Source organism: Oncorhynchus mykiss, chromosome 26 (genome assembly GCF_013265735.2).
Source record: "Oncorhynchus mykiss isolate Arlee chromosome 26, USDA_OmykA_1.1, whole genome shotgun sequence".
Classification (NCBI taxonomy): Eukaryota; Metazoa; Chordata; class Actinopteri; order Salmoniformes; family Salmonidae; genus Oncorhynchus; species Oncorhynchus mykiss.
This window is the reverse complement of record NC_048590.1, coordinates 22,735,391-22,749,873: the sequence shown is the minus strand read 5'-3', so window position 1 is coordinate 22,749,873 and position 14,483 is coordinate 22,735,391. Positions and strand designations below refer to the sequence as shown.

Here is a 14,483-nt window from a genome sequence, read left to right as displayed (position 1 = left end):
AAAGCAAAACGACACTGTGTCCGTCGTATGTGTAACCCCCGACAACCCACCCTTACGTACTACCAAAGGGCTACAGAAAACTGTCTCAGCAGAAACCCTATTAATACTTTGAGAGAAAAAGACTTCTCAGATGTTTGCAGTACCGACACCAGGAAATAAAACATTTAAAAAATACTAACATTAACTACGTTTCCATCCGATTGGCGACAGGTGTTCATGCGAATATATTCAAAAATACTTATAGAAAAAAACAATGAGTTGTGTTTCCATCTAATTGACTTGTTGCAGATAAAAGGCTGTGCGTGATGACAAAGTACATATAAACACATTTTTTTTGCAGTTAAATTTCCATGTACCAAATAAAAATAAAGTTAAATGGGTTACCATTGCATTTTCAACTCTACTGACAGTTGTCTCAAAACATTTTGCGTTATAGCCTACACGATGAGATTATGGAAAAAAGAGCGATATTTATTTTGACTTGTCAAACGGCAGCCAAGCATCGGTGATCATGTCAGAAGAATAAGACCCTCGATATTTAGCATTGAAAGCAGCATCAAGCTCATCACCTTGCACTTTCACCACCCTGTGAAGTTAATCATAACTTATTTCACCTGAAGCTTTATAAACTGCATGGTTTCCCAATGAGTTGTAGTGGGAGGACCACACAACATGTCCTCACGTGACTAAGTTTACTTTGATATGATGATTATTATTATATCAATATTTAATCAGCTTTTCCACCTACATTTGTTGCATTATTCATTTTACCGACACCTTGTCTAGCGTATTTTGTTTTGTCGATGTTTGGAAGGTTTCCCGAAAAATATTATGTTTCCATCAGGACTGTCATGACATTATTTTATCCGATATGTACTTTACTCTAAATGGTTATTTTATTTAACTAAGCAAGTCAGTTAAGAACAAATTCTTATTTACAATGACGGCCTACACCGGCCAAACCCATACGACGCTGGGCCAAATGTGCGCCGCCCTATGGGACTCCCAATCACGGCCGGTTGTAATACAGCCTGGATTCGAACCAGGGTGTCTGTAGTGACGCCTCAAGCACTGAGATGCAGTGCTTTAGACTGCTGCACCACTCAGGAGCCCTGAAAAGGTTGGATCGAAACCTGGTTAGTATCAGTAATGAAAAAAAAGCTGAAGTTTAACTTTCAAAATTCAGTCCAACCTTCAGACTGATCAAATATTCAACATGCCTCGGTACATCATTATGATAAAAAGCAGTGTACAGAATAACAATAGTATTCATCTTATGCTCACAATTCATGCATATAACAACTGAATAATCAATTTACCATGGCCTGAATGTTGCTGTGAGTGTGGAGAACCCCTTTGGGCCTGCCTGTGGTGCCGCTGGTGTAGATGATCATGGCAGGACGCTGGGCCCAGTCTGTGATGCCAGGCTCAGGCTGGTTCTCTGGGGTTTCCAGCAGGGAGCTGAGGCTGGAGGTGGGGGGCAGCTGCAGGTAGGGCAGTCCCAGTCTGTGGGCGAGGGGCTCCATGGTGTCTGCGTACGGCTGCCCAGCCACCAGCAGGGAGCTCTGGGAATCAGAGATGATGTACTCCAGCTCAGACGGAGGGTGCTCCCTGTAGAGAGGCACGGCCGTGCCGCCACACATCCAGGATGCCCACTGGGCTACCGTGTACGAGGCATCGTTGGCACACAGGAAGGAGATGCGCTTCCCCTGCAGGTCCCCAGAGGGACAGTCCAGAGCTGCCTTGATACGCCCAGCCAGGCCCCTACTACTGCCATACAAGTCCCTGTAGCTGTGGCTCCCACTGTCATCCACTATGGCCAGCTTGTCCCTGTACACTTGGGCTCTGGAAAACACAGGGGCACTGTCCCCTGCTGCAGCCTGCCTTGCTCTTGTGGAGGTGTAGGCTCTCCTCAGGACCCGTCTCAGCAGCCATCTCCCTGGCCCTGCCTCACACTGGAAGCAGCCAGAGGCCAAAGCAGAGCGCCACAGAGGGACTGAGTGACGTACTGCCCCTGGCAACATGATGGGAGACTATGCTGCTCAAAGCTACCAATGTTATCCTCATAAAAAGTCCATCCTCATCATGTCAAGCCACACAATGGTCACATTGGAATACCTGTTCATTTTGAGAGAGATTCATAATTAACATAGGCTAAGTGAAATTGTTTTCATAAGAATAGACGCTATCCCTGCTATAGTGATAAGACTGTATTTCTGACAGGCTTGCCTTTATCCACAATGACACCTCTATGAATACTGTGCAGGCTAGACTGCTGGCAAATATCTTGCTATGCCAAGCTGTTTATTTTGAAAGGACAAATCCTTCAGGGACAGGCAGTGGCACAGAATAATAATCCGTTTGTGGTGTGAGCACACTGTTGGTTTTTGCTTCAATCACTTTGGTATACAGTTTAGCTTTTACAGATACAGTGACGTAACTCTGACTTGATCTTTGGACATGGGGGTAATGGTGCAGCTAACTGGCTAGCTAACGTAACACCACTCAATGAATATGCTCATAAATAGCAGCTAGCTTAGCTAGCTAGATCATGCTGGTGAAGACTGTGATTTTTAGCGAGAAAACCCGACTGTGTTTTACATTCTAACATGCGATGTTAGTGTGTTTAAACGATATCCATTTTTTCAAAGAGCGCAATGTTTGCTAACCTGGTAATTCAAACCTACTGCTAATGTAAATATTCACCTTACCCAAACACCGGTTATTCTTGTGACGGTGCGTCACAATAAAACTCCGAATGGAAACTGGAGCTAGATTTTAGGGTTCTGGTTGTGAAACACGGAACAAAGCAATCTGAGACTGAAAATCCAGGTTTTGTTAAATTTGCAGGATATATAAACAATAGTACAAACAAGTCCTTTTCATTCTGCAATGCTTGACTACTTTAAAACACAGATGTATCTGTGCTTTATTATGATGTTAGGCTACACTGTCCAGGAAAAGGTGTGGAGTTGGAGGAGATGCTACTCCACTTTAACACAAAAGAGCCAATAGCCTTGTTATACATTTAATTGAGTTATGTTTATGCAATTTGGTAATTCTGTTTTTTTTGGGGGGGGGGGGATTTGTTTTCCTGGATCAAGAGTGGTGAGGAATCAAGTGGTAGAAGACTTCGCTGACCTCTTAAAATAACCTCTATGACTATTGGTAACCCATTCATTAATGTAAACTATGTAAAATCTCAATGTTTGGAGTTTGCAAACTTGAATCTCTTTCCACCTCCTCTTGCCTCAACCTGGTGGCATCTGTTGTTGAGAATCTCACTAAGACTTCTGTTGTGAACACGTGTCAATTCAAACTGAGACATGGGCCATGAGGGAGATGGAAGAGGAGAGAAAGTGGGATATGCACCACACAGAGTTGTTTTGGCATTAGATCACTCTATGCCAGTTCTCCAGTGTGCCAACTAGCTTGGCATCATCTCACAGAGCCGGGCACATTCAGCCACCAGCTGGCAGTCGCGGGCCTCAGATAAGAATTGTTCAGACATGGCACTCATTCAAAAAGTTTTCACTTCCCTGAACCCCTACATTGCAAACGAGGATGGCATGTTCCTATGAAACTGGAGGCTTTGTCTCAGAAAAACTCCCCTCCAGTTTCAGAAGTAGTATCGTCAAAGGGAGAGCCATTCCATTCACAGAGGAAACGCCAGTCGAGAAGATGCCACCAGCAGCTATATCATCTTCATAGAGCATCCCTTTATCAGAATATTGGCTCAGTAATTGACACCGCTATACTGATACAACATAACCTGTCGAATGTGGATACATATTTTTGTTTTCTACGTTTGTACTTTGGTCACAAACAACATGTTTGTTTGGATTAAAACGGCTTATTTGCGACTGTCGAGGTCAGCCATGTTGCTGACACATACCATAAGGCAGATCTGGAATTCCAGCCACTCAGCACTACACATGGAACTGCTCTGGAGAGACATACTGGGATGGACACAATGGGGGGCATGGTGACCTGGCGAACAGACGCTTGGCACTCCACTCTCCTCTCAGGATGCCAGCCAGCGCCTGCCGTTTTGACGGAGCTCCGGAGCGGGCGTGCAACTTGGCCGGCAGCGGGCGCCAACTCCCCTTTCGGTTGGCACAGGACTGGCACAAGACTTCAGACAGGAGAGAGTGTGGGAGAGTGAGAGAGGACCCCCTCATATCTGAGGGAAGGAGAGGCGCGAGCTGGGAGAAGAAACCGTCGGGAGTGCCAGAACATGTGTCAGGTTGGCACCATGTGAGAATGATCTTGGCAAGCGCCTCTACTCTCCCCCTCTTGCCCCACTTGGAACACATGGTACGTCGGCAGCGGCATCTGGCCGCGTTGACTCTCAGCAGCTGCGCTTTGTCTTCACCAGTTGGGACGCTTGGCACTGCCACTTCATCAACTACCTGTGGATCCTCCCGGGCGTGGAGGGGGCGATGAATTATTCTGAGCTGCAGCTGCAAACTTGACTTCCATCCAAGAGATGCAGCACTGTAAACATCTGACTATCTCACACCACCCACATACTAACCACCACGGCCGGGACCACTGCGTTTGGGCTGTGCCCAAGCTTACTGGGATACGTCTCCTTGGGCGATGGTTTATTCTAGGCGAAAGACAGAGATACTGCTTTTTTTCATGTTGGGAGAAGTTGTTGATGCTTTCAAAAGCCAGCTGAGGATTTTGCTGTACAAAGCGACAAAAATCATTCAATCTTTTGCTAAGGAATGATTACGATTGAATGGATGACCTTTCCACTCTCTTTTGAGTCTTTTCAAAATAATCGATGCGGCAGCACCGAGGTCATTTGTTAGAAAAGCTCTTAGAAATATTTTCAACTCAGAGGAAATAAATAACAGAACAAGAGACACTCTCCTTGGTTAACACAGTGTTTATCTTCTTACAGAGCTGTCTGGAGAGGAATTGTATCACATGCTTTGCTATGACTGGATAGCTGTGCTCCATACACTCTTTGGGACTAGACTGGGACCTCACTGATGCCTAATGCTCCCCATCTGTGCAAAAACATGTTTGGTTTATGCTGAACCGTTAATTAAAATGTCTACTATGAAAGGCCCACATGCTAGCTTTCTGGGGCAATTCCCTGAGCATTACTACTGTACCCTTTTCCAAACGTCAGCACTTCCATCTCCTTCGGTGTTTACAGAGTCCTCACACCAGTTGTAAGGGATATACAGTGTCTCTTCTCAGGATAACGCTGTCATGTTCTTTCAAAGTAACATGAAAAGAAACCTCTCGAGTCTCGATTGAAGTGTAAAACAACTTTTTTTTTTTTGTGCATTAACCACATATGTGATTCCTGACATCAGGGAGAGAATTTTGACAAAAACACATCTTCTATTATGTTTAAGCGATCCAGACATCCAGAGGACTTTGGAGCCTGGGGGTTCACCCCTAGCAAGCTACGTGACCTAATTTGGATTTCAAGTGCTTGTTTCGTTCTGGATGGGTTTTTTTATACAGCAAATAATACTTTGTAGGCAAATAGATCATTTCTGTCAAGATTCAAAGGACGTTATTTTTCGTGTTCTGCTGATAGTGACCCACTGGGAGTTTGGCTCCATCTGTGTCGCTCTGACCCAATTTAGCCCTCGGCCACGTCCAACTGTTCCGCATCCCAAACATGTGTGCTGTGGTGGGGGATAAGCAATCATCACCACTCGGGACTCTGAAACACACACTGCAGATATGACACTGGATCTCCTGTCTGCCCATCTTCCCACAGCATATGTCATCAATGCTGGCCCCCAAGAATCCCACTCACTCTGGAGATGGATTTGGAAAAACCCTCCTGCTTCTGAGGGGTATTCCTTTGTGTGGCAACTGCTAAAATTAGGTTATGGGGGGCGTGTGGTGGGGGTGTATATGTCTCTCTCTTTATCTTTGTTTGCACTTTATGTGTTTGTATGTTTATGTGTGTGTGATGTTTTGCCAATCTAGTATCGGCTATAATGTGTGCATTGTCATTGGCCCAGCTGCTCAGTGCCTGACCTCTGACACCCCCGTCTCCCCACCCTCCAGTACTGACCTGGCCGACAAACAACCATGGGGTTGGCAGACAAGCCATGCAGCTCACTAGCCAGGGCAGAGACTTTAAAAATGCCCTTTGTTGGCAGACAGGCATGCAGACAGTATCATTTCACAGGGCTGAGGCCCACTGGGGACCTTGGTGTGTGAGGCACATATGGAGCACCAGGCTGGTGATGAGCTGCTGATGTGAGCTGCTGATGGCCTGGAGAGCTGCTCCGTCTGCATGGGGGATTAATGGCTCTGTAGCCTACTACCTACTTACTGTATATGAGCTTGGACTCATTCAAAGTGACCAAACTCAGGCCAGGCCAGGCCAAGGCTGAGATGATGGCCTTGTGGCAGATGGGAGCTGCTTCCTCCAGGTCACACAGTGACAGTATGTTGACTGTACAGTTAGGCACCAGGTAGAAACAGTAAGAAGTCTGATGAATAGGAGTGTGATAACCAGTGAAGGTTCCTCCAGCAGGTATCCTCAACCAATCAGACACCGAGGGGCTTGCAATGGACCGGCTGATGGTTTCCCACTAATGACTTATAGATTCCCTTCTTTCCCTTTCAACATCCTTCCAAGGAAATGGAAACAATGGAGCAGGACCGACAATCAGGACTTTTCCCAAATGTACTCCCAGACTAACTCTAACTTTCAGAGATATATGTCGTTTAGCAGACGCTTTTAGAGATGAGGACTCACCGCAAGCCACCACACAAAATGTCTTGCTGTGTTTGGGGTTTGCACTTGGAAACGTTATATTACATCCAGATGTCAACTTTGATTCTTTAATCTAATCCATATACGTCCTCTTTCACAATATGTTCCTAATTTAAGGAAAATTGCCAAATTCCTTCCTAAATTCAAATGGAGGGATTGTGTTTATTATGTCTAAGGCATTGCATGTGTTTGCAATACATGACGTTTATGGTTTATGTGGACATGAGAGAAATAAATCACCTGAAACATACATCTCCCTCTTTTAACACGGAGCACTGTTTTTATTTCCCCTATCCTATTTCTCTGCACAAAGCTTGACATCCGTCTGTCTTCCTCTTCACTCTTCTCTCATTACATTACCCACCTCCTCCCCTCTCTCTCTCCCCCTCTATCTGAGACTGGCACTCTGCTTGGGTGGTGTGTTCACAGAGAGACAGTGCCATATGCTGTCTAGCCTCCCAGGGAGAATGTAACAGTACCAGCTCTGCTGCAGTGCTGTGGTTGGGGCTGGGGCTGGGGCTGGGGCTGTGGCTGTGGCTGTGGCTGTGGCTGTGGCTGTGGCTGGGGCTGGGGCTGGGGCTGGAACTGGGGCTGTGGCTGGGGCTGGGGCTGTGGCTGTGGCTGTGGCTGTGGCTGTGGCTGTGGCTGTGGCTGGGGCTGGGGCTGGGGCTGGAGCTGTGGCTGGGGCTGTGGCTGGGGCTGTGGCTGGGGCTGGAGCTGGAGGCTGGGGCTGTGGCTGGAGCTGGGGCTGGGGCTGGAGCTGGGGCTGTGGCTGGGGCTGGGGCTGGGGCTGGGGCTGGAGCTAGGGCTGGGGCTGGAGCTGGGGCTGGGGCTGGGGCTGGGGCTGGTGCTAGAGCTGGGGCTGGGGCTGGGGCTAGAGCTTGGGCTGGAGCTGGGGATGGGGCTGTGGCTGGGGCTGGAGCTGGGGCTGGGGCTGGGGCTGGAGCTAGGGCTGGGGCTGGAGCTGGGGCTGGGGCTGGGGCTGGGGCTGGTGCTAGAGCTGGGGCTGGGGCTGGGGCTAGAGCTGGGGCTGGAGCTGGGGATGGGGCTGTGGTTGGGGCTGGAGCTGGAGCTGGGGCTGGGGCTGGGGCTGGGGTTGGGGCTGGGGCTCATACATGCTTAACAAGGAATCAAGCATTATTACTTTTTACTGTGTAGTGTTAACCCAAGGGTATATTTCTTAGGGGAATAGTCTTATCAATATCCAGGATTTCTTGGTAATGATCTGACATAATCAGTCAGACATATTTAAGTTGTCCCGCCACCCAGAAACGTCACACACCATATCTACAGAGCCTCTCTCTAATCCCACAGTGGATCTTCATCATTGTCGTCTAGTTTTGTGTCCTCACACAGACTCCTCTGTGTAGCTGTGCACTGTGACTGAACCCTCAGCTGTTATTGTCTTCATTCTGTGAGCTGCCAGCTCCTGACAGACCTGTCCCATTTTTCAACAAGGGAGCCTCAGAAAGCCCTCCATACTAGTGAACACTTCACGTCTCTGGTAAACAAGCAGAGAGCTGTTGGGATTGATTCTTGAAAATAGTCGACCTTGTAGCGAGTGGACCTGTCAATGCCTCCCCACAGCTGCAAATATGAAGTCTTCAAAAATTCATCACAAGCAGTGATGTGAAATGTGAAAATCTTTTGTTCAGAGGCGCCATATCTCAAGTCTTAAAGAGGCTCTGAACTTTTTTTCCCTCTGTGTACTTTGAGTAGTGGTAGTGGTGGGGGAGGAGGGTGTGTAGGTAGAGGATGTGAGTGTGTGTGTGTTGAGGGGGATGCGTGTTCAGAATTCATCTTGTCTGTGTATTCATTACCACTTTGCATTTCAAGCAGAGGGGTTCAGTGCTCCACTAAATCGCAGGAAGGATTGTTAGGCACGCGTGTTATTAATTTTTTCAAGTCCCGTGGCGTCTGTATGAATCTTAATGCTGCTGACTGGGCTGGTGCGCTATCGACTTTCTTTAAAATATGAGGAAGCTTGCTGGAAGCGCCCAGGGTCATTAGCTGAAGAGTGGGTGCAAATCCCTCTCTCAGGCAGTCTGGCTTCACCGTGTTAAATGTGCTCTTAAAATATTCATAATCATACTCGTGCGCACACACACACACACACACACAATGCACTGGGGAGAAAGGGGGCGGTGAAAATCAATATTAAAATGTATTCCTGTATTCTCGTCTGGTTAATTAGCTGTAGTTCTTAAGCCATGAAGTTTGTGAACAGATTAAGAGTATCTATTTCAGTGACAAGATAACATATTGCACCAGAGCCGACCCTGTTGAATTAGATGGCAGTAGTTGTGTTGATCAAAACAGATGATAATATAAACGGTATGAATTATATAGTTTCTTATTTCACATCTTTTTTTAAAGTCTCTTCAGATAATAGGTAAAAACAAATTGTTTTCAACAGAATTATGCGTACACAGACACATTGGTGAGGTTTCTAATACCCTCATGTTTGTTTTTGTCTGTTTGTGTAATTTGTAATGTACTGTAAAACTGCATGAAGTAGTCACAGATTGAGTATTAACAGAAAGCTGAGCACACATTGCTTAAGTAACTGTCTGTGACAAGCATACCTTATTATGTGTCCCTAGGATATGCCACCACAAACTTAACCGAAAGGTATGTCATTCTAAAGAGGTGGAGACTGTTGTGTTGTCAGGGGAATGATCCTCTAATGCTGATATGCAGCATGCTCCCAAACTGTGCTGTAAATAATAACAATGAGGCTTTTACCATATGATGGTTATGATCCGTTGTTGTTGCGTCCTCCCTACATACATTTAGGAAAAAGGGCTCCATAGGGGTTCTTCAGCTGTCCCCATAGGAGAACACTTTTGGGTTCCAGGTAGAACCCTCTGTGGAAAGGGTTCCAGCTGGAACCAAAAAAGGTTCTAGCTGGAACTAAAAAGGGTTCCAGCTGGAACCAAAAAGGGTTCTTCAAAGGGTTCTTCTATGTGGACAGCTAAAGAACCCTTTTAGGTTCCAAATGGCCCCCTTTTTGTCTAAGAGTAGGTACAATAAATCCTTTGGTGATGGCCGATCTTATTACATATTAATTAACCTTATGATGCGACACAACAGTTGGATGGATATGGATATCTCTTAATACTGTCTAACCCTGGTTCAGTTGTTTATTTATAGTCTCTAAAAGTACTGTGATGGCAAACAACAAGAAAACCCTTCGCTTTTCATGTGACATGCTTGTGTGTCAGCCACACGTTGTTACATCGCACGCACACTCACAAACAAACAAAAACACACACACAGAGAGAAATATGCTCCTATGAATTAACATGACATTCTTAGGCATGTCTTCCCCTCTATTTGCTATATGTCTGGTTTTGTTAAAGGTCCAACATTCCAAAGTATCCCTTTTATCTACTTTCTCAAAGTCAGATGAACGCATGGATACCATTTTTATGTCTCTGCATCCAGTATGAAGGAAGTTAGAGGTAGTTTAGCGAGCCAATGCTAACGAGCGTTAGCGCAATGATGAAGTCTATAGTATCTACTAGCATGCTAGCAGTTCCCATATACTTCCAGTCATTGTGCTAATGCTAGTTAGCAATCACGCTAACGCTAGTTTGCAACTTCCTTCAAAAGGCACTCAGAGACATAAAAATGGTATCCACGACCACAAGTTCATCTGACTCTGGGGAAGTAGATAAAGGGCTTCATTGCCAAAATCCTGAAATATCCCTTTTAAGACATTTGTGGTGGTGAGATGCTTGAAAGGGCCTAATGAATTGGCCATTAATGGATCTTTGATGGGCTGGGTTAATGAGGTCATTGGTTTCATCTCACCACCCTACAGGCAACAGGGTCCCATGGTAACGGCCTGGTCACAGCACCGTGACATGTAGCAGCAACTGAGGGATCAGGGGTCATAGATTCAGTCCTACTGGTGAGGAAATGGTTCCAGCAGTGACTAACAGGCAAGGAGAGCTCATAGGTTCCCATAGAGAGGTACATAATGACATTGCAATTCAACAGTGTAGCATGTATAATGTACTATTGTGTGTGAGTGCACATGACCGTTTCTGTGAGTTTGTAATCAATCAATCTGTGTGTGTGTGTGTGTGTGTGTGTGTGTGTTATTGTATATATGCATGTGTGCTTTTCCCTTAGTGGATTTGTGTTTGAGGAAGGTACTACCACATGGTTCCTCTTTAAGAAGATTGGATCCAGCCCACTGCCTGGCTTTCATTATGCAATCACCGCTCTGTACTTCCTGCATCCAACCCACAGACTGACTAACTAGCCGTTGGGGACTTCCACTTCCAGCCACAGGACACCCGTTGGACCCAGAGATGGACCGGCCACAGCCTGAACAACAATGCTCTTTTCTGGGATACAAACTTGGGGTGTAAGGCATGATGCTCCAGTCGTGCCCTCTCTCATTAAAGATCCTCATTGAGGATATAGAATGTCAAACACAACAAAAGAGAGGGTGCCATTTCCATTTTTCGATCTAACTATTCATTTGAAGTATTCATGAGATGAGTCGTTTTTTCTAGGAACTAGACATGTGCAGCGTGTGCTATTTATATGGTAATAATTTGAGAGGGGGGAAGTTATGGACCCATCAGTGGGCTGAACATGTGCGAGACAGGTGCTTCGATGGAGATCTGCCCAAAACAATCTCGTTGCTACAGAAAGGACATCTGCCTAATTGAGCTCTGTTTGTGTGGCATGGCGCTGAACAATGGCTCATGGCTCGCAGATGCAAAGCCCACAGAACAATACCAGCAGGAGAACAATGGAGGGTTACTGCAGAGAGCAGAGATGACAGGAGCAGAGGAAACGATACAAGAATTAAATATGAAATGGCATTTCTAGTTTTTCACGACTGGCTTATCTCCAGTGATGGCCTGAAAACGGAAATCGACTAACAAAATTAAAAGCGAGAGTTTTGTCTGGACACCTCCCTGCAGCAGTATCTGAGATACTGGTATTCTGAGTTGATGTACCTGTCTGGCTCAAGGGGGAAAGTCGTGCCATAGTTCTATACTGTAATCACAGACTATGGAGGAAACATGTTCTGATTCATTTCACGAAAAAGAAAAAGAATGCAACTCTGGTATGCTCCCATGGTGACTGTAACAGATGCCCAAAAAAGACAATGTTTTGATCCGAGTTGGATCTTCGTCAGGTCATATGCCACTGTAAAACACACCTACTGAAATAACCTCTAGAGGCATGTACATCCAGTCATTTGAATACATATAGTACATTAAACGTAACAATGCATTTTACACAGTAGACATATACGGGAAAAACATGAATACATGTTGGTTTATATATCCATGTCAAGTAATATAGGTGTGCAATAGACTAAAAACAGGTGAGACAAATGTGTCAATCATTTTGTATACCGTGTTTATATAGGGAAAATGTAAACCCTGTGAGCGGTTTTGACTAGAAGGGATACAGCTTATGTCAGATTTGACTTTTCATAGCAGGTTAGGAGAACTTACGAAGCAGGTTAGGAGAATTAACGTAGCAGGCTAGGATATTTGGGTTAAGTTTAGGGTTGGCTAAAACGTCCCAAAAATCTACTTTAGACGTCACATTGACACAAGCTGTGTCTTATATAGCCATGAACCCTGTGAGTAGAACACATTTTATAGGTTTTATATCTAGTTCCTCTTGGAAACAGTGTTGAGGGACTGTATCCCAAAGGACTCTTGTCTCTAGAGGTTATTTAAGTAGGCGTGTTTCACAGTGGTGTATGACGGTGATCCAACTCGGATCGCGGTCTTTTTTGTGCGTCTGATTAAATCACCATGCCAGAGTTGAGGCCATTTATTTTTTTCTTTGATACGTTCCTCTGTCCTGCACCTGTTAAGTTCCCAATTCTTCTCTTTTTTTCCCTGCTGTTTCATTTGACCCCATCTACAGTATAGGACAATGTGACCCTAGCTTTCTGAAGTGTTATCCCCATGGTGGAGTGGTGAACATGAACACTGTTAGACCTCTACTCCCTGAGGCCAGCACTTACACGCCCCTCAAATTGTTTTATCTCGCTATGTATTGATCTCGGTGTATTTTTTATGTTAGTCTTTATGGCGAGTTGCGGTCAGGCAGGCTTGTGAAGGACTACTTACTTACTCCAGGGCACTGCCATAACAACTTTATCAATCCATTACTTTAGATGTGTACTGAAACTGTGGTCACTTGCCCCCTAATGATTATATATGGCTGTAGATTGAACAATTTAATTTGCAAGGCAGTTATGGGATCATGTAAACCCCAGATAGAGATGGATGTCTCTTCTAGTCATTATGTGTTACTTCCATACATTAACATGAAAATGGGGCATTAGTCTATGAGTCAATTAAAGACCATCCAAAACAGCCATGGTGCGGAAGTTGGTGAGTGGGTGTGTACGTGCGTGCCTGCCTGCCTGGCTGGCTGTACTTGCATACTTGCATACTTGCGTGCGTGCGTGTGTGTGTGTTTGTTCTCACACACAACAGGCTCAGAGCCTGGGAAAGAGGGAGCATGTTTGGTTTGGCCTCCTGTCTTCTGTTCCAGGGGACTGTGAAATCTGAAATGAAACGCATCGCCATCGTGAAGCAATTCAGCCTTATAAGTCATCCTCTCTGGTAATTGTTTATTTATTGGAGCTTGTTCAAAAGCAATATTGTTGAGGGAGCCAGTGTGTGAGTGTGCTGGTGGGAGGTCACGATGTTTCAGATAGAAAGAGGGGGATAGAGAGCAGGGATAGAGAGAAAGGACGTGAGACTGAACTAGACAGGCAGAGGGTCAGGGATGGAAGCAGGGGGAGATGGGGAGTGCTGGGCGATGGGGGTGGGCGGCTGGTACTCTAGTGGTTAAGAGTGTTGGGCCAGTAAAAAAGGTCACTGGTTCAAATTCCTGAGCCAACTAGGTGAAAAATATGTCTGTGTACTTGAGCAAGGCACTTAACCCTAATGTCTCTTCTAAATGATGAAAATGTCAAATGTAAATGTATGGCCTGGTGGGGCTGAGAGGTCGGGGGTCAGCTGTGTGTGGTCAGACCAGACAGATGGTCTGAGAGGAGTTGACCAGAGATGGTGCCCAGACAGGGCAGGTACATGCTAACTGGCAGATAAGGTCATGACCCCACTGACCCTTTGACCTCACTCTCTTTTATGCCTGGTCTGTCTTTTCATTCTTAACAGTGCTCACTGGGAGATATACAAAAACCCAATGTAGAGACTTGAACACCATGATTAATGAGTTGAAAGGGGTTGCGATCTGTTTCGATCAGTATAGATTACTGCTGTATGTACTGTTAGTGTGCCGTATTCAGACCCGTAACAGTAGAGTGACATGGTGTGAGGGGGACTGTGGCAGTCGGAACTGGAGGGGGGAGTCGTAGGAACCATGAGATGGATCATCGCTGCTGAGGTATTCATCTGGTTAATGTAATCCCAGTCAGACTGCCCAGGCCCTGCCCAGCCAGGGGTATGGTCTATTTAAAAGCACCCCTGTCTCCCTCTGCCCTGACAGAACATGCTCCATATGCCATCTGTCAATCCCCTCCTCCTCACCTCCTCCTCACCTCCCCCTAGTCCCCACTCAGCCTGTGAAGCCCAGTAATGAGAGGATTAACCGAGTGTGTGCTGGAGGAGGAAGCAGCCCTGGTAACTGTAAAGCAGGTCAGCGGTAGTCTTCTTAACAACAGATGGAGAGAAGACTGACAGAAAGAGAGAGGGAG

The 14,483-nt window shown here is 45.9% G+C and overlaps 1 protein-coding gene across 5 annotated transcripts in view; it reads right to left on the bottom strand.

The window, feature by feature from the left end:
* Window positions 1-2,853, bottom strand: part of acsf3 (acyl-CoA synthetase family member 3) — a 41,273-nt gene extending 38,420 nt beyond the window's left edge. For 2 of the 5 annotated variants that reach the window (XM_036963573.1, XM_036963576.1), the window contains exons 1-2: window positions 2,712-2,853; window positions 1,320-2,118 (exon numbers count right to left, since the gene is read on the bottom strand). In XM_036963573.1, the coding sequence (XP_036819468.1) occupies window positions 1,320-2,024 (705 nt within the window). In that variant the 5' untranslated portion in view covers window positions 2,025-2,118; window positions 2,712-2,853. Of the gene's footprint in view, window positions 1-1,319; window positions 2,119-2,706 lie in introns of all 5 variants that reach the window. The other 3 variants (XM_036963575.1, XM_021586010.2, XM_036963574.1) reach the window with 2 other exon arrangements.
* Window positions 2,854-14,483: the final 11,630 nt, after the last annotated feature.